At 35.2% G+C, this 19049-nt stretch overlaps 1 protein-coding gene across 1 annotated transcript in view; it reads left to right on the top strand.

Annotated features, from left to right (window-relative positions):
- The window catches only part of STAG1 (STAG1 cohesin complex component), a 392478-nt gene that overhangs the window by 202839 nt on the left and 170590 nt on the right, over window positions 1-19049 (top strand). The window contains exon 7 of the mRNA XM_019654594.1: window positions 8525-8729. Within this exon, the coding sequence (XP_019510139.1) occupies window positions 8525-8729 (205 nt within the window). The remainder of the gene's footprint in view (window positions 1-8524; window positions 8730-19049) is intronic.

Below are 19049 nucleotides of genomic sequence, written 5' to 3'. Positions count from 1 at the left end.
ACACCTTGGGTCATATAATAAATTTCTGGCTTTTTAAAATTTTTTAATTTATTTTTTCATGTGGGAGTCGAACCGGCAACCTTGCTGTTAAGACGGCACGCTGTATCCACTGAGCCATCCAGGTGGCAGCTCAGCTCAAGGTGACGAGTTCAGGTCCAGCCACGGGTGGTTGTAGCCCACCATTGAACAGGCAGTCTTGTCATTAGGAGCATGTGCTCTCACCAGCTGAGCCATCCTGCCACCTGTTGGCAGCTCAGCAGCAGCTCAGCCTGGGCGAAGCTCACTGGCCTATGTGGGAATCGAACCAGCTACCCTGTTGCTCAGAGCTCACGGTCTTAAGCAAACCCTTAACCAGCTGAGCCACTCGGCTGGCCCAAATTTCAGGTTATTTTTATTACCAATGTCTTATGACTGAACATACGAATTACAAAATTAAATAGTATTTTTTAGGAGGACCAGTTATATTTTATTGATTTATAGTAAATCTTTTTTAGATTGAGTTAAACATTTTCCATCATATTGTCTGAGACAGCCATACTTATTATGAGAAATATTTTTATGAGATACTCATAAGCCAAAGTATGACTCAGCAGTAACATTAGTATCAGTGGGTACTAGATTAATCATGAGTACTAGATTAATCATGATCAACTATATATTGAGGTTATAATTACACCCTGGAATTTTCAAGATTATTGTATTGTCCTTCAGCTTTAAAGCATATCTATAAAACATGACTTTACAGTGATATAAATGAATCACATTCATATTTTATAATTTAATAATTATTAAGACCTATTAAATTAGCTAAAGCCAAGTATTAAAAATTCCATGTTTTTTTAACTTTATTGTACGTATACTTTTTATTTTAACAAATGTTAAGTAAATGAATTATTTGGTCTTTCCAGCTTATTTTTATGGGCTTAGTTTATTTTTGTGTTTGTTCAATAAACATTTATTGAACCCTACACTTAATATATGTCCACCTTTTAGTTAGGAACTATATATTTAAAGATCAACAAGGTTATAGCTCCAGACAATGAGTTCATGTTCTAAATGGGGAGAGAACTTTATACAGTAATGGCACTAATACCTTGAGAAGTTCAATACTTAGGAAGTAAAAGACCCAATGAGAACCCAAAGGATGAGTTAATTATCTGAGGTGTGAGGTTTTTGCAAATTATTCTGTCCTAAAATAGGTTTTAAAAGATGAATAGAAATTCACCAGAGAAACCAGGAAGGAGGTTATAGGGAAGATAGAGTTTAGGGTGTATAGAATGAAACGGTGAGATACAAAACTGGGGAGCGTGAATAATAATAGCCTTGTTGAATAGACTAAGGAAGTTGGATTTGATATTAGTAAATAAGCCATCCCCAAAACATTGTTGTGCTCCTAAACATACTAGATAGTGTCTTAGATAAATGCTGGAGATGTGGAGGTTAGATATGGACTTTGAAAATTATAATAAAATTTTTATAGCATTGACTTACAGAGTTGTTCTCTCCAAATATATTTTTACATTATGCTTTAATTGGTATATATGTGCCTCTATGGGCCAGTTGAATTTCTTGATACTTTAAAAGCCTGATGTTTTGCCAGAATTAGAAGAGTTAGCTAAGGCTTAATTAGCAGAGGTCTGATAGTGAAGACCAATTTCTCTTTAATTGCATTATGGCAGTCAGCCAAAATAATCTATCTAAATAGTTAATCTTTATGATTATTTTTGGTTGTTAAATGTATGCTAGAACTTAAAAACAAAAGTTCAAACAGTATATTTAATGATACATTGTATTTAGATCATTCAGAGTTTTCTTTTATAAAAATGTTATCCACTGGATCTTTCCAAGGGTAAGTAATATATCCTTTTCTTTGTTCCTTGACACACAGTTCTTATGAATTCTGACTTTTTGAAGAAAAATTAAAATGAAACACTTCTAATCACTGTGATATGTAAATTCACAGATGTGATTTTACATCTTAAACACTGACTGTATAACATTGTGATAACTTAGATATTGCTACTCCAGAATTTGGAGTTTCTTGTGATTTTTGGACTTGATATCCTCAAGGATGTTAATGTGGATAGTTTCATAAGCACTTTTTAATGCACCCATTTTTAAAAAAAATAACATGTCATCTGATACACACAAATGAATATATGTAGCATTAGTAAGCTATGTAAGTCTGCCACCCCCAATTTAAGAATTGAAATATTACTAATACTACTGAAATACTTTTGTGCTTCTTCACGCTCCCTTTCCAATGCATTGTTGTGTTTTAGGACTTTTTTAAAATATAAAACTGTTCCTTTGCTTTTATTTTTCTTGTTGCATGACAGTACATTTTAGATGACAGTAACCTAGTTGTCTTGTAAAGTATGCCACATTTTTATTTCTTTGATTTTTTTTCCCCTCATTGTATCATTTAACTTATTTTTATAACTCCTGTATTTTATAACTGAAGGTTAGGTCTAATGATTTAATTAGATTACAGTTACATATTGTTTTGCAAGAAAATTTCATAGGTGATGCTGTGTACTTCATATTGTGTTACAGTAGGTAGAACATGTCATGTTGTCCACTTATTAGTGCTGCTAAGATTGTTCACTTATTTAAAGTAGTGACCACTGAATATTTTTGTAAAAGTACTTCTCCTTTGCAATATAATTTCTCTTACCAAATTATTTCATACTTTGTTAACATTGTGCTGATGCCAACTTGTCACTTAATGGTTTTAGTTTCCATTGTTGATTTGTTTCTGAAATTTTGGATTTGAATGTAGAAGCCAGTGTATTCTGAAGTCAGGAAAAGGGGTATTTTGTATTGATCGTTTATTAATTAAAGGGAGTCGGCCTTTACTTATGGGACATACTGATTAGGTATCCCTAAACAAAAGAGTGTGTCCCCTACAGGATGTCAGAGGCAAAGACTTCTTTCTTTCTTCCCTTTTGTGAATAAACCCACCCAGTAAACCAAACCATAAACAGAAGTACTTTTTGTCCATCATTCACTTTTTTATTTCTTCAGTATTTAAATATTTATCACATTCCTCCCGTTTGTCCATCATCGTTACTATCCTAGTTTAAATTCTTTCTGCACCACCTCTCCTTCATTTTAGATCTGTTGCAAGTGGAATGTCTCCTTGCTTCTTTTCCATCACCTTTATCTCTGACTATTCTCCATATAGAAACCAAAAATATTTTTTAAAATTCACATCTGTTGATGATATTCACCCTTCAATGGTCAACCATTGCCTCCAGAAGAACGTTTGGCTTCCTTAGCCTTCTTTATATAAATAAGGCTTCCTAAGATCTGGTCCATCTTTCTTCTTGGTTACCACCACAACATCTGTTTTAGTTTGCCAAACTTAGAGCAGCTCTATAGACCCATTCTTGTACCCTTGCTTAAAGTTCTGTCACTATATTTAATTCACTTATTTTATATGTGGCCATTTTCTCAATTAATGTAGAAGTTCTTTGGAGGGTAGGAGAAATGGGAAGTTGGTCAAAGAGTATATAAAGTTTCTGTTGTCAGATGGTAAGTTCTGGGGATGTAATGTACAGCATGGTGATTATAGTACAGCATGGTGATTATAAAAAAATTGCTGAGAGAGTAGATCTTAAACGTTCGAGAGAGAGAGAGAGAGAGAGAGAGAGAGAGAGAGAGAGAGGGGAAGGGGAAGGGGAAGGGGAAGGGTAAAAAAGGAAGAAAGAGAAAGAAAGAAAGAAACAGAAAATGTGATTAGTTGGAGGTGTTAGCTAATGCTATGATGGTAATCATTTTGGATATATAAGTGTATCTAGTCAATATGTACACCTTAAACTTACAAGTTTCAAATCTATTATATCAATAAAGCTGGGGGGAAAATGATATAGAAGTTCTTAGAAGAAGATCCTTATTTTGCTGATCTTTGTATGCCATGGACCTAGGATGGTGGAGCATATATGTTGCTTAATAAATGTGTGAATAGATGGATGATGGGTAAGTAGTTGTGTGGATGGATAGTTTCTCAAACAAGTGTTTGCAAATCGCTGTTGAGCAATATCTTTGGGTAAGTCTGTTGCAATTAGGTAATCAAAAGCCAGTGTTTCATCAAAAATAGGTGACTTTTTTTACATTGCCCAGCTGGGTTGAAAGTCAATTCTTTTGGATTTACTCTGAGAGAGTGCTTTATATCTTCAGATATCTACAGTTTGTGACCAAATTGGGTTCCCAAATATCTGTGAGGACCATTCATTGATATTTCTATTTTCTACAAATTATTCTGGGCTACTATAAAATTCAAATGCGTAGGGATTAGGCAGTTAGCTTTCTACCTCTGCTAGCTGCATGAACTCTGCCTTGCAGTGGACCCCTCATAAAATTGTTCTCATCCTAGTCAGAGGTTGTAAATTTTCTGGTTTTTGTTGCTGGCTCTTGTCTCTGAAGCTTGGCACCCTTTTCCTTCCCCTCATCAGAGTCTCCCAAACTTTTAAAGTAGACTTTTCCATTAGTTGCTTGTCTCTCTGTTGAGAATCAAGAACCCCAGTGTTCCTCCCTTGGAAGAGCAATTACTAGACAAACCTGTCCTCCAAGGCTCCTGCGGTAAACCAGGTGAGCTCTGTGGTTGAGTAGAGAGTACATGGACTTTACATTCCCGGAACCAGAACCCTGTGGCGCTGGGATCTAGGAAAAGTTCTTAAGATCTTATTTTCTCATCTTTGTATATACCGGTAGTCACCAGAGCATATGGATAATACAAGATTACATATGTGAAAAGTGCATATCATATAAATGCGATCTATATTATATTTTCCTACATGGAGATTTCTCCCCTTGTATTTGCAACCTACCTGGAGGAATTGCTTTCTTGCTAGACCTTTTTGGTTTGCGTTGTTATTATTTCTCTTGCAGATTTCTGCCTGATATTTTTCCTACCTAAGCTGCTTCCTTTCTATACCTGTTTCTTATTAGATATTGTTTACCTTTTTATTAGTTTAGTCAGATTTCTTGTGCAAAGTGTCATTTATAAGACTGCCCTCAAAGAACTTATATATTAGTAATGGAAAAGGCATTTAGGCTACTTATGGTCTTTTTTTATTATTTCATTTCCTTAGCTCTCCTGAAAAAAAGACATTACTGCTTTGTGAGGGAAGCTAGTTTTCAATACCTATTGCCTGTCATTAACTAGAGAATTCTTTTTACATGTAATGTATAAGTGTGTGTAACAAGAAGAAAGTTATAACTAGTTTTAGAGTAAAGCAAGAAACTGCCTATTGAAGTAGATAAAGGAAACTTTCTTTTTCCAAAATGGTTTTCCTCTTAATCACAGCATTTGCACATGATACAAAAATTAAAAAGGTATGCATTGTCAGTCTAGTTGGGAATTGAGCTAGGTTTGTGTTCTGTTGTTCCACAGGCTTCAGATTTCTCTAGTAGTAGGATGCTGTTTCCTTGTGCTTAGGGATACCAGAGGGTTTTCCTCAGTGTTCGCTGTGCACCCTCAGCTTTCAGCTCTTTATGCACTCCTGTGCCATGGAGCACTTTTTGCTCCACACCACACTCTTGCTTCTTTTTCTAGGGATAGACTGGTGTTGCTTGTTACCTGGTACTGTGATGAGGGCATGGGGATTCTCTGTTGTCCTAGACCTGCCTAAGTCTTAAACATGCCTTGTGTGCCTAGAGCCCCTTGGATACCTTCTCAGTTTTCCTATCCCTCCTTCCAATAGCAGCTAAACTTATGGCTGTGGCTGGCCTAGAGTAGGTGCTTCCTATACCTCTCCCAGTGCTCTCAGACCTCTCTTAGCATTGCTATAGGATTCAGGGCCCTGGACAGTGTTTTGTCTCCGCTCCTCTAGGTAGAGGATTATGTTTCCTACCCTTCTTGCTGCAGGAATTCTTTGCCTGTGCTGTGGTAGTGACTGTTTGCTGACCCTCTCCCATCAGATTAAGGCTTCTGATTTGTGGGAGATAGAGGTCTAGAGAAGTGAGGCTGGGCTTCTTACCTTTCCCCCAGCAGTTGAGGATCATCCCCTGCAGGCCTGCACAAGAGAAGTGCTCTCAGTCGGCTGTGTCTGTCTTTGTTGTAAGTACCTCATTGAGACCTGTGGAAAGAGTTTTTGAGTGAGTGCATACTCCTGGTTTCCATACTGACAAGCTAGCCCACACGTGGTCTTTGACAGTTCATTAAAATTTCAGCTAATTTCTCCTTAGCTGTATTTATGGTGGGTGCCTTTTCTTCCTAGGCTCTGCCACATGTGAGCGTTTGTGTGTCTTACCTCTTCTTGAAGGGCTTAGTATTCTTTGGAATTTAAGTTAATTCAGTTCAAGATGGGCTCAAGAAAAGTTAGGACTTTTTCATTGATTCAGCTTATTCTCATTGTTTGTAGCCGCCTACATCCTAAGTGGAAGCTAAACCCTGCTGTTATTCTTTTGACTTTGCTTTTAGTGTTTTTTTAAATACAAAAGTTACTTTTATGTGTCTGAATTTGTTGGTCTTTTATAACTTCTAGCTTTTTTAGCTAAAAAAAAAATAAAAAAATAAAATATTTTCGATTATGCACCACCATGTTCATTGCTGTATTATTTACAATTGGTAAAGTATGGAAACAAATTAAGTGTCGGTACACACATACACACACGTACTCACACAGAAAATGGGATATTATTCAGCCATAAAAAAGGAAACCTTGCCATTTTCTACAACTGGGATGGACCTTCAGGGCATTATGCTAAGTGGAATAAGTCAGAAGAGAAAGACATACTGTATGGTCTCACCTATATAGGGAATAAAAAAAAACTGGTTTCCATAATATACAGCATGGTGACTATAGTTAATAAATACTGTATTGTATAATTGAAAGTTTCTGGGAGTTGATCTTAAAAGTTCTCATCATAAGAAAATTAGAAAATTTTATAACTATGTATGGCGACAGAAGTTCACCATAATAAATGGACTTACTGTGGTGATCATTTTGCAACATATATAAATATTAAATCATGTTGTACACCTGGAACCAATGTTATATGTGAACTATAGCTAAATTTTTAAAAAATTTTAGAAAAAAAATATATTCCCTAGACATTTAAAAATTTTTGTTTTGTGCCATATCTGAATCTTTTGAAGTATACTTAGTTTTTTATTTAAGTTTTCATATGTGCTGATTTTTCTGCCTTCCTTTCCTCTCACTTGTTGTTGGGCCTGTTCAGATGGACTGTTTTCTTTGTAGTCTTCTTGGGGCACAGGTATGGCTGTTGTGGAACACTGAATGGCTGAATCTCACAAAATAGTATAAAGCAAGAGAAGCTCTACCCTAGAGGGCTTTTGTGATACAAAAGCAGCAGGCAGCCTGCTGTGATACCTTTGAGAAACATCTCACCTTTCCACTTTACTACCCTCTCCACTTTACCTCCCAAATCTCCAGTCTCTGGGCTCAGAAGATTCAGCCAGCCCCTTCAGTTCCTTTTTTACCTTTTTAGGGCTTACTAAACCCCATCATTCATGTAGTATCATTATTAACTTTCTTTGGGTGTATTTGACTGAGTGCTAGGCTCTCCTCAGTCTCTGCTTTCTGTTCTTTGCTCTTGGGATCTCCTGCTATTTTAAGTATACTAGTTTTCTTTCCTGAGGTACCAACAGAGCTCAAGGCCTCACTTATCCCCAATTTTCCTAGCAGCAATTTAGCCCAGAAAAAACAAACAGCCACAAATTGAGAATATTCAAATCACCATGTTCATAGAATTTCTTTCTTTGCCTTGTGAATTTCCATTTCTGTACAAAAATGTTTTAGGCTAGAGTGGGAAACCTCTAACTAGTTTGGTTCAACTGTCACTTTGGTATTTTAAACAAGATGACCCAATCTGATGATATCAAGAGTGTATATTTGATTTTTTTTTAAGTTAATCCACTCTATAAACTAGAGTTATTTAAGTTTTCATATGTGCTGATTTCATATGAAAGTTCATAGTTCATAGTGAACTATGAAATATGTTCACTATAATAGAAAGTTCATAGTGAAATTGGAAAAGATGGAGTTGTAGTTTCAGATGTGAACGGTTAGTTTTGGACTCTAATAAAATCCTTATACTTTTGAAATTCTCAATTCTTAAAAGTTAAAAAAAATTCTCTACTTAAAATAATCGAAAAATGCTGTGTGACACAAGTATGATTAGTTTGATCTGAATTCAATGGCAAATGTTCTTTCTGTTATAGACTTCTTTAATAATTTTTGTTTTCTGGTTTAAATTATCTCAGCTAGGACCCAACTGCAACAAAACTGGAATTATTATTTTAAATGGATGGCTCAGGATAGTGAATTAAATACTGGATCTAAATAATAATTTTCAGTACATTAAGAATGATTTAGTTATGGGAGATCATAATAAACAAAACAAATAAAGCCGTCAGTGTACTTGTGTAAGTCACCTCCAATTTCTGTCCACATCTACTTTGAGAAAATGGTCCCTTTATAGGTAGGAAGAAAAAAAACTTTGATCAAACTGATATCATATGTCATATTTAATATGTTCTTTTTATTCCTTTTAGGACAGTGGCGATTATCCCCTTACCATGCCTGGACCTCAATGGAAAAAATTTCGCTCAAACTTTTGTGAATTTATTGGCGTCCTGATTCGACAGTGTCAGTATAGCATAATTTATGATGAGTATATGATGGACACAGTAATCTCCCTTTTGACTGGTTTGTCAGACTCCCAGGTCAGAGCTTTTAGGCATACAAGTACCCTTGCTGGTGAGTAACCAACATTTCATTTCCTTTTCACTTAGTTTTGTTAAATATGTTCTATTCTCGCTAAACTTTATTTAGGTTAAATATTAATTTAAATTACTGTGCTTCTGAAAAATACCACCCTCCCCCCCATATTCATCTGAATGGTTTGTGTTACCTGTTTAGGTAAAATGTATACCCATTTTGATAACTGGCATTTGATAGCCTTGAGAATGAAAATTGAACATTTCTGGCAGATGTCAACAAATCCCTCTCTGAATGTTTATTTTCCTACATCTTATTTTATAATCAAAGAAATTTTAGGAGTCCAATAGGCCTTCTTTGGTAAATCCAAATAATAATAGTTAAAATTCCAAATTCATAGTAATTTTCCACTTAATTACATTGCTTTATTGGTCATTGTTATTATACATAAGTGTATAAATATTTGTTTATATATTTGAAACAATTTCATCTAATTGTAATAGGCAATTGCTACCTAGCTGGTATTCTTCCTATTACTAGTGCTGTAATAACTTAAGCATATCTGTAATGTCTCTAAAATCAGTTCATTTACATAGACTATAGGTAAAGTGAAGAACTGACAAATTAGTTTTCACTTTTACTTTCATTTTGGAATTATCTAGACAACTTCTCGGCCAAGTATATTCATTTTTTCCTTGTTTTTCTATAACAAGGTAATTTTGTTAATTTAGCAGTTGTTCTATTTTCTTTCAACTACTTTAACTGTGCTTACCTAAAATAACTATTCTTTTTCATCTATGATACAGTGTGTCTGTGAATATGTGTGTTTGTACATACACATAGTATATTTAAATACTCCCAAATTACATTCTTTTTAGTAGTGGTAACTTTGCCTACATTTATCTTACACATTATCATAACAAAAGCCAGATTTAGTTTCAATTAATTGCATTTAAATTTTTCATTAATCTAACTTATTTAAAGCATTGCAAACTTTAGTATGCATTGGAATCATCTGCAGGTTTTGTTGAAACAGATTGCATGGCTTTACCCCCCAGAGTTTAACAGGTTTCTAGGTCATGCTGATGCTGATACCTTGGAGACTACATATTGCAAACCCCTGATTTAATATACTGTCATGTTTTCTCTTAACTGTTGCCTAAAGTCAGTATGATAATATAATCTAGGTTGTAGATTTTTTTCAATTTTCAAAAAAATGTGGATTTTTTTTCAATTCTCTTTTTTTTTTTCTTACTCATTTCTAGGAAACAAACATGAAACATGGTTTATTTTTTGTGAGGTGTGTCCTTTTGCTCATTATTAGGAAAAGATCTTTTACCCAATTTTATCTTAAAGGTGAAATAAAAACAATTTATTGTTGAAATTTTTCTATACAGAACAAATATCAGTTTATTCTATGTTTTGAGAGTATCCTCTTCCTCATTATTAGGAAGATAAAGAGGTCTTGTACCCAGTTGTATCTTTTTTTTTTAATTACTATATATATAATACTTATTTAAAAGTATCTGATAGTATACATTTTTTTTCTCGTTTCATGACTTAGTATTTTCTGCATTTGGTGGTTTTTTTTTTTTAGTTTTCTATTTACTTTTCATCTTACTTCTAGGTACAGTAATGTCCATTTAGCTGGTTGTCAGATGCATAGTAAATTCAGTGATTTGAAATAAACAAACTTAAATAAATACAAAAAAATTCACTTCTGAATGGCCAAAGTTGCTGTCATAAAACATTGTTATCTGGTTTTCCAAGGCCAAGAGAAAATGAGAGGCAACAGATGAATGGAGGGCAAACATTAGATGCTGTCCTTCTGATAAAATTGTGAAATGATAATTCATAATAGAAAAGAAGACAAAAGAAACCATTTACAAATATCAAGATAAAGAGCAATGTGTAGAGAGCCATCTGTGCCTTCTCTGTAGGGGCGAGCTACCTCATTTTAATTCAGAAAGCTGTGTGCATTTTGTATAAAAGATTAAATGTATGCCACATCCTCTGTTTAAGAACACAAGAGAAGGAATAATATATTGTAGAAATTTGCAGAATATTTTAACTTAAAATATTTCACTTTCCTGTAAAATGCACTTTAATTCATTTACGGTTGTCCTTAACTGCCATGTAAATGAAGCATTACTGTATTTCACTGACTTTTTATGTGGTCCATTTCAGCCCTTCTTTCCATTGGCCCATTTTCAGTGACTTTTATTATTGTATTGTTTTTCCCTGTATTTATCCCTTTGGTAAGCTACACACACACACACACACACACACACACACACACACACACACACACACACAGCTAATTTTATATATTCTTAAATATATTTTAATTAGGCTTTTTTCTCCTACTCCTTTTGAGTTGAGCATCTCCCTCCTCCTTCCAGTGCCTTTCTGTCTTTCTCTTCCCACAATTTACCTGTGATCATAATAGCTTTTTAAAAAACTGCATGATAAATGCCATTTTGTCTTACCTAAGTGCTTTTTATATCATCATCTAGCCTATTTGAATTTAAAATTATTTTTCTAAATCAGATAGATATCAAGAAAAACATATAAACATTATGTTTATACTGATTTTTCAAAAACTAAAACCTATTTTTCAAGTCATTCTCAAATTTACTTCAAAATATTACTATAATCCCTGTGTCTGTTAATGATCATGTCTTCCTTCCAAGGCTCAGTTTCATAAAATGTGAGACATATCAATCACCTGCACTTCAACAAAGTGTAGAGATCTTGCTGAGAACTTAATTCCAGGCTGGATAATAATTATCTCTATCTTTGCAAGGATTTTTTTGTTCTCATTTTTGCTCTCTTCTTTGTTTTTTTGTTTTGTTTTATTTTTTAATGGTATGTGTGCAAGGAGTAGATTAAAAAGATAATCATTTTTATTCACTTTGCAGGACGAGTCTTGGGGACTAGATAAAATGGGCAGGAACATTTAAGCCTCTGCTTCAAAGACTATGTGCATGGACAGTTACAAAGCAGTTATGGCCAGATATGATTATCGGCTTTGGAATAAAATGCTCCTTGACATTGCTTATATCTTAGCTGAGAAGAGAGACAATCAGGTTAGTTTTTTTGTAGGGTACAGATGTGATGAGTTCCAGAGCTTCTTAAGTCATCACAGTGATCTCATCAGTAGTATTTTTAATCTGTTGTCCAAATATCCCATTTTCTTATTATCAGTTAAATAATGTATCCCTTTTGTCGGTGTTTATGCATTGCATTTAATTGTATACATTTACCACATTTTAATTAAAGTTTCCATTCTGTAGTTCTTTAGGTCGTTCCACAGTTTTAAGTAGCCTTATTTTTTCCGTTGGAGGTAAACTGTTTTCTCCATTTGTTGGGAATTCTTTTTACCATTAAATTGAAACAGACTATTAACAATTACATTTTATATTATACTCTGTTTTTTTTTCTGTTCTTTCAATTGGAATTTCAAAACATACTGTCCAATTTGTTTGACCTGTCTTAATACAGAAGCTTCACATCGCAGTAGTTTACATTAACTATTAATCTTCAGAATTAAGTACCCTTATTTCTGTCCTAAATAGCTATCTTAGTTGGACATATTAGAACATAGTGTGTGGATTTAATTTATATAAGTAATATTATGCCATTATTATTTTGTTGGGTTTATGATCTGAGACTGGGCACATTTTTTTCCCCAATTGGATGAAATTTTCATAGAAAGTATTCTTTTTTTTTTTTTTAACAAGGTCAAAATAGGTAGGATTCTCTTTGTTATTTGGTATTATGAAGATAATCCTACTCAAAGAATCTATTTTTTATATTTATAATTGCATTATTCTTAGTCATTTACTTTTAATTACAAGTTATAACTTCGAATTTTTCAGATGGTAGTTTGCAGAATGAGTAATATTATTTTTTGCTGTTTTATCGCCTACATAGGTTCTATGATGTTACAAATAAGTTAATACTGGCTTCCTCTTCTAAGATGAAAATGGTAATTTGATTAAAGGGGGATTAAGAATACAAAACATTAATAATGGCATGGTGATTGATTCTATTTTTTTCTAAAGTAAATTTTGGAAAAATTAGAAAATGTGATTAAGATCATGATATGTGAGCCAAGTGGCCGCAGTATGCTGAGAGGCCAGTCTTTACCAGTAGTTACCAGTAGGTCACTCTCAGACTCTTGGAGTAAACATTTTTTTATACCTTATTGTTTAATATTATTATGTTGACATGTGGTTGATTTTACATTGACATACTATTTCTTATTAATTAACATTCTTTACCAAGTCAGCATCTCTGGACTTTTACTCTGAGGAAAAATATGGTAATGAAATAGCTTTGTTCTCCAATCATAGACTGAAAATCATTCTGCCTCAGTGAATAGACATCTTTTCTTTGACTTTTAGTAATAAGTGGTTCATAGAATGGCTTGTAGGCCAGAATGTCTGAATCCATATCCCCCTCTGCCTGTTATTAGTTGGGTAACTTGGACAAGTCCTTAACTTACCTGGCCTCATTTTCTTTATATGCAAAGTAGGGAACATAATGATAGCTACCTCATTAAAGGAAATTAGGAGTGCATGGACCAGAGTCTGATTTTAGTAAGCTGCTGGTATTATTCTGTAAAGACAAAAAGAGATAACAGTGTTTACAGTGTTTCTGTTCATTCATGTTTTTACTAAGAATTTATTGAACACAACTCTACTTTAGTAGTAAAAGACATTACAAATAGGAAATCAGAAATAAGTAAATAAATAAATTAGATCTATCTAAAACTGTTAAGAAAACTAATAGCATGCATTTTGATTTTACTCATCTTTTGACTCTCAGGTCCCAAATTCTATTTATTAAATTCAGTAAGATTTATATAATTCTTAACCAGACAGAATATTTCTGGTTTTTTGGTTATCCCTGAAAAATTTAGGTCACTTTGGAGCTATCAAAGTGCAGACCATAGAGTTTAAAAATAAAAATTAGCCATAATTATTGCACCTCATAATTGCCATAACATGTTGATATTTTCTTTAAGTTTTTTTCATATATGCACATTTGTCAGGGTTTTTTGTTTTATTTTTAGAAGAAATAATAGGATGTTATAATCAATTTTGTGGTGTGCATTTTCTTAATTTTTTATAATGCTGTTTAATATGACTGCTTCATTTTCTCTTTTTATAAAATAATTTTTAAGTTTTCAATTAAGGTTGACATAAAATACCACATTAGTTTCAGGTGTACAACTTAGTGATTAGGCATACATACAATCCTGACAAATCCAGCACCCATCTGGCAGTATACACAGTTATTATAATATTTTTTACTATATTCCCTATGCTTTATTCTACATCCCCATGACTGTTTTGTAACTACCAATTTGTGCTTCTTAATTCCTTCCCCTTTTTCACCCATTCCCCCCACACCCTCTCCCATCTGGCAACTACCAAAATGTTCTCTTTATCTATGAGTTTGTTTTCATTTTGTTTGTGTGCTTATTTTGTTTTTTAGATTTCATATGTAAGTGAAATCTTATGGCATTTGTCTTTCTGTGTCTGACTTATTTCACTTAGCATAATACTCTCTAGGTGTATCCATGTTGTTGCAGATGGCAAGATTGTATTCTTTTTTATGCCTGAGTATTATTCCATTGTATATATGTACTTCCTCTCCTTTATCCATTCATCCATTCACCCATATAGCCTCCATATCTTAGTTATTGTAAAGGACGTTGCAGTGAACATATGGATGCACATGTCCCTTCAAAGTACTGTTTTGGGTTTCTTCGGATAAATACCCAGAGGTGGGATAACTGGATCCTTCTTTGTCTCTTGTTATAGCCTTTGTTTTAAAGTATTTTATCTAGTATAAGTATTGCTACTCTAGCTTTTTTTTTCTTTCCATTTTCATGAAATATCTTTGCCATCCATTTACTTTTAGCCTGTGTGTCTCTTCGATCTAAAGTGAGTCTCTTGTAGGCAGCATGTGTAAGGGTCTTGTTGTCTTATCCATTCAGCCAGCCTATCTTTTGATTGGCCCATTTAATCCACTTACATTGAAAATAATTGTTAATAAATATGAAGTTATTGCCATTTTATTATTCATATTTTTAGTTTTGTCCTTCTTTCTCCTCTTCTTCATGAAGAAGTCCCAGTATCATTTCTTGTAATACTGGTTTGGTGTTGATGAACTCCTTCAGCTTTTTCTTGTCTGGGAAGCTCTTTATCTCTACTTCAATTTTAAATGATAGCCTTTCTGGGTAGAGCAGTCTTGGTTGTAGACCCTTTTCATCACTTTGAGTATTTCTTGCCAATCCTTTCTGGGCCAAAAAGTTTCTATTGAGCAATCAGCTGACAGTCTTATGGAACCTCCCTTGTAAGTAATTAGCTGCCTTTCTCTTGCTGCTTTTAGAATTCTTTCTTTGTCTTTAACCTTTGGCAGTTTAAATATGATGTATCTTGGTATGGGCCTCTTTGGGTTCATCTATTTTGGAACTACACCTCCTGGACTTCTGTATCTATTTCTTTTGCCAGATGAGGGAAGTTTTCTGTCATTTTTTCAAATATGGGCTCAATCCCTTGTTCTCTCTTTCTTCTCCTTCTTGACCCTTATGATGCGAGTGTTCTTAGGCTTAATGTTGTCCCAAAAGTTCCTTAAATTATCTTCATGTTTTTAATTCTTTTTCTTCTTTTTGCTGTTTTGATTACATGTTTTATGCGAATTTGTCTTACAAATTGCTAATTCGATCCTCTGCTTCATCGAATCTACTGTTAATTCTCTCTAATGTATTTTTTATTTCACTAAATGTATTCTTTATTTCTGATTGTTTTTTTTAATGTTTTCTATCTCCATTTTTATGTTTCCTAATCTTTTTTTTAAAGTTCTTACTGAGATCAATGAGCATCCTTATAACTAGTGTTGTGAATTGTGCATCTGGTGGTTTGCTTGTCTCCATGTGGTTTAATTCTTTTTCTGGAGCTTTGTTCTGTTCTTTCATTTGGGACATGTTTCTTTGTGTCCTCATTTTTTGCTGTCTCCCTGTGTTTGTTTCTATATATTAGGTAGACCTGCTATGTTTCCTGGTGTTGGTATAGTGGCCTTTTGTAATAGGTATCTTGTGGGACCCAGTGGCACAGTCTCCCTGGTCACCTGAGCCAGATGCTCCAAATGTGTCCTTTGTGTGTGCTCTCCTGTTGTAGCTGAACCTTGATTGCTGTTGGCACCGTTGGTGGGAGGAATTGACCCTCAGGTTGATTGTTTAGGGGGATTGGCTGTGACTACACTGGAGGAGCTGTTGTGCAGGCACTGACCCTACAAGCAGGATTTGCTTTAGCAGGTCTCTGGTGCCTTCCCAGTCTGCCCTTTCTGTTTGTCTTTTTGTGTTGGTGGTTGGGTGGTGCTCTGGTGTGGTCTAAAGCTGGTTCTGGGGTATGTTGGTTCTGGCTTGTCTTGGGAAGGGTTCTGTTGCAGGCCAAGACCAGCCGCTGCCTATGGCCTGCCATGGGCCACTTGGTTTGAGCTACAAAGTGATCTCGGATGGTTTCCACTTGTGCTGGGCTTGGAGGTGACTGGGAGAGGATAAGCTAGGAACTGAGGCCAGTTCCAGGCTTGGGGCTGCTTAGCAGGAGGTACAGGGCACACTGAGGCCAGATGCTGCTTGTTTGGGGTTTATGAATCTTTGAGAGATTTTAGGAAAGTCCACAGCATGAGCTAGACAGTCTAGGCCATTTGTATGGAAAAGCCACTGGAGGCAGCTTGGGTGTGCCCACAAGTTGGCTGGAGTGGGATCTCAGGTAATCAATCACCTGGGTGGGGTGAAAGGCGTTAGCTATGTAGATGGAGACTCAGGTATGGCCCCTACCTCTGTGTGCAGGCTGAGAGTGGGGAGGGCCCAAGAAAGGAACAATGGATTCTGCCTGTATTTCTGTCTGGAAGAAAGCTGCTCCTCCAGCCCTTGGTGTGAAGGTAAACAATTCATTTCTTGTTCATGTTTCACTGGTGCCTTTCAAGCTGCTGCCCCAGCTCTTAAGTTCAGAGCGAGTGAATCCGTTAGCAAGTAAGACTGTGCCAAGCCCTTTAAGAGGAATGCTTGGGACTCCCAACAGCCCTGGTCTCACTCAGCCACAATCTTCGCTGATTTTCACAGCCAGAAGTTATGGGGACTTCTCTTCCCAGCACTAAAACCTTGGGGTGAGGAGCTTGGTATCGGGCTGGGACCATTCACTCTTCAGAGGAGACTTCCACAGGTGAGATAGTTCTCCTGATTTTTTTTTTTTTTAAGCTGAGCCATCCTGCCACTTGTTGGCAGCTCAGCGGCTGCTCAGCTCGGGCCGGGAATCGAACCGCTGTTGCTCAGAGCTCAAACTCTTGAGCGAGCTCTTAACCAACTGAGCCACTCGGCTGGCCCCTAGTTCTCCTGATTTTTAACCACCATATATGTGTGGGTGTGGGACCAGCCAGTTCCACTTCTGTGCCTCTCCTACCATTCTCCACGTGGCTGCTTCTGTATGTCATTAGTTGTAGGACTTCTGTTCATCTGGGCTTCTGGCATTTTTCAATGATGGTGGTTCTGTAGTTTAGTTATAATTTTGATGTGGTTGTAGGCAGTAGCTCTGGCTTCTTTGGTGAGCATCTCTATAGGCTCGTCCTGTAGTCAGCAAGCATTTTCATTGTCGACCCTAAACTGTTGGTATTAATAATTATTTTCCCTGGGGAGTTTAGTTTCTTTGGAGAAGTATCTTTCAATGTACTTAAGCTTGGTTGCCTGTCTACTATTTGGGTTTTGGGCAGGGTGAAGGAGCACCCAGGGCACTTTGCACTTCACCTGTATCCCTCCTCTGGGTCTGATGATTCCAAATCTACGGTTTATTTTCTTCAGGGAATAAACTCCTGGACTTCCAAGATGGCTATGTGGTGGAAGAATTGCCTGACTGCCTAAGTTGAAGTGGAGATTTGGGGATTTAATTACTTATTATACAAACTTTGAAATAATACAGTTGGCCCTTCGTATTCTGGTTTCCACATTCACAAATTCAGCTAAGCATGGATAGAAAATATTCGAAAACAAAAGCTATGTTATTGCTGACGTGTACTATATAGTTATGATCTATGATGGTTATATCTGTACTGAACATATACAGACCTTTTTTTCAATTTCTTGTCATTATCCCTTAAACAATGCAGTATAACAACTATTTACATTGCATACATTGTATTAACTATTAAAAGTAATCTAGAGATGATTTAAAGTGTATGGGAGGGTGTGTGTAGGTTATATGAAAATATGCCATTTTATATAAAGGACTTGAGCATCAATGCATTTTGGTATGTACAGGGTGTATAAGTGCGTGTTTGTGTGTCCTGGATCCAGTCACTCTCAGATACTCACGGAGAACTGTACTCCTATTTTCACTCTTTACCTTGCTCCATCTTCTGTGGAACCTGGTAGTGCTCTAATTTCTGAATGCTTCTGGGTTCTACAGAGCAAAATGTTTATTTGGTTTTTCCTTTTAGAAATAGTTATAATACGTTTTCAACTGTTTGTTTTGTTTTGTATTCTCTCTGCTCATCCTTATGCTTTTCGTATTCATCATTTATCATATTGTGGTTAGGCGTTGGAAGCATTTTCTGGATTTATTGAAGATGAAATGTTTTTTTTCCTTGTGATTATGATGAGGTTTTTAAGAGAGACGGGTTGGTTAAATCTTTATTATTTGTAAAGTGCAATTTTGTTGTAAGCCTTTTATGTTTGCTTAAATAAGTTCTTTTTAAAACAAAGAAGAAATATAATTATACCGCTCTTACAAATTTAGTTTGTTCCATTATCAAACAGACTTCTAGATTATACAATAATAATACTCAAGTGTATAGTAGATACCACTAAATATAAATGCAATTTCAATTTCCATTTTTATGTTTAGGGAGACATAAATGCAAATTGTTGAATATAAATTAAAAGGGTCGATGCCTACATTCTTAATTTCAACCATACCATTTGCTGATAATCACTTCCTTTTGTTTGAATGTTTTTCTTCTGTTTCCAACTCCAGTATTGTTTTTCTTCTATTAGGACTTTAAATCCTTTGAAGCTATTTTTTTGTCTTCTTCACACCCTTCATGTCCTCACTTCCTCTACCTTTCCTAGATCAGATTATGTCACCAAGATTTATTATAATCATGTCTGTCATCTTACCTTTAACGGCCTTGCCTCTGTCCATCATACCTTCTAAGCCAGCGGTTCTCAACCTTCCTAATGCCGCAACCCCTTAATACAGTTCCTCATGTTGTGGTGACCCCCAACCATAAAATTATTTTCGTTGCTACCCTATAACTGTAATTTTGCTACTGTTATGAATCGTAATGTAA

The sequence above is a fragment of the Hipposideros armiger genome, unplaced genomic scaffold (assembly GCF_001890085.2).
Source record: "Hipposideros armiger isolate ML-2016 unplaced genomic scaffold, ASM189008v1 scaffold_226, whole genome shotgun sequence".
In the NCBI taxonomy this organism is placed as follows: domain Eukaryota; kingdom Metazoa; phylum Chordata; class Mammalia; order Chiroptera; family Hipposideridae; genus Hipposideros; species Hipposideros armiger.
The sequence above is the reverse complement of the archived record's forward strand: the minus strand, read 5'-3'. Positions and strand labels throughout refer to the sequence as shown.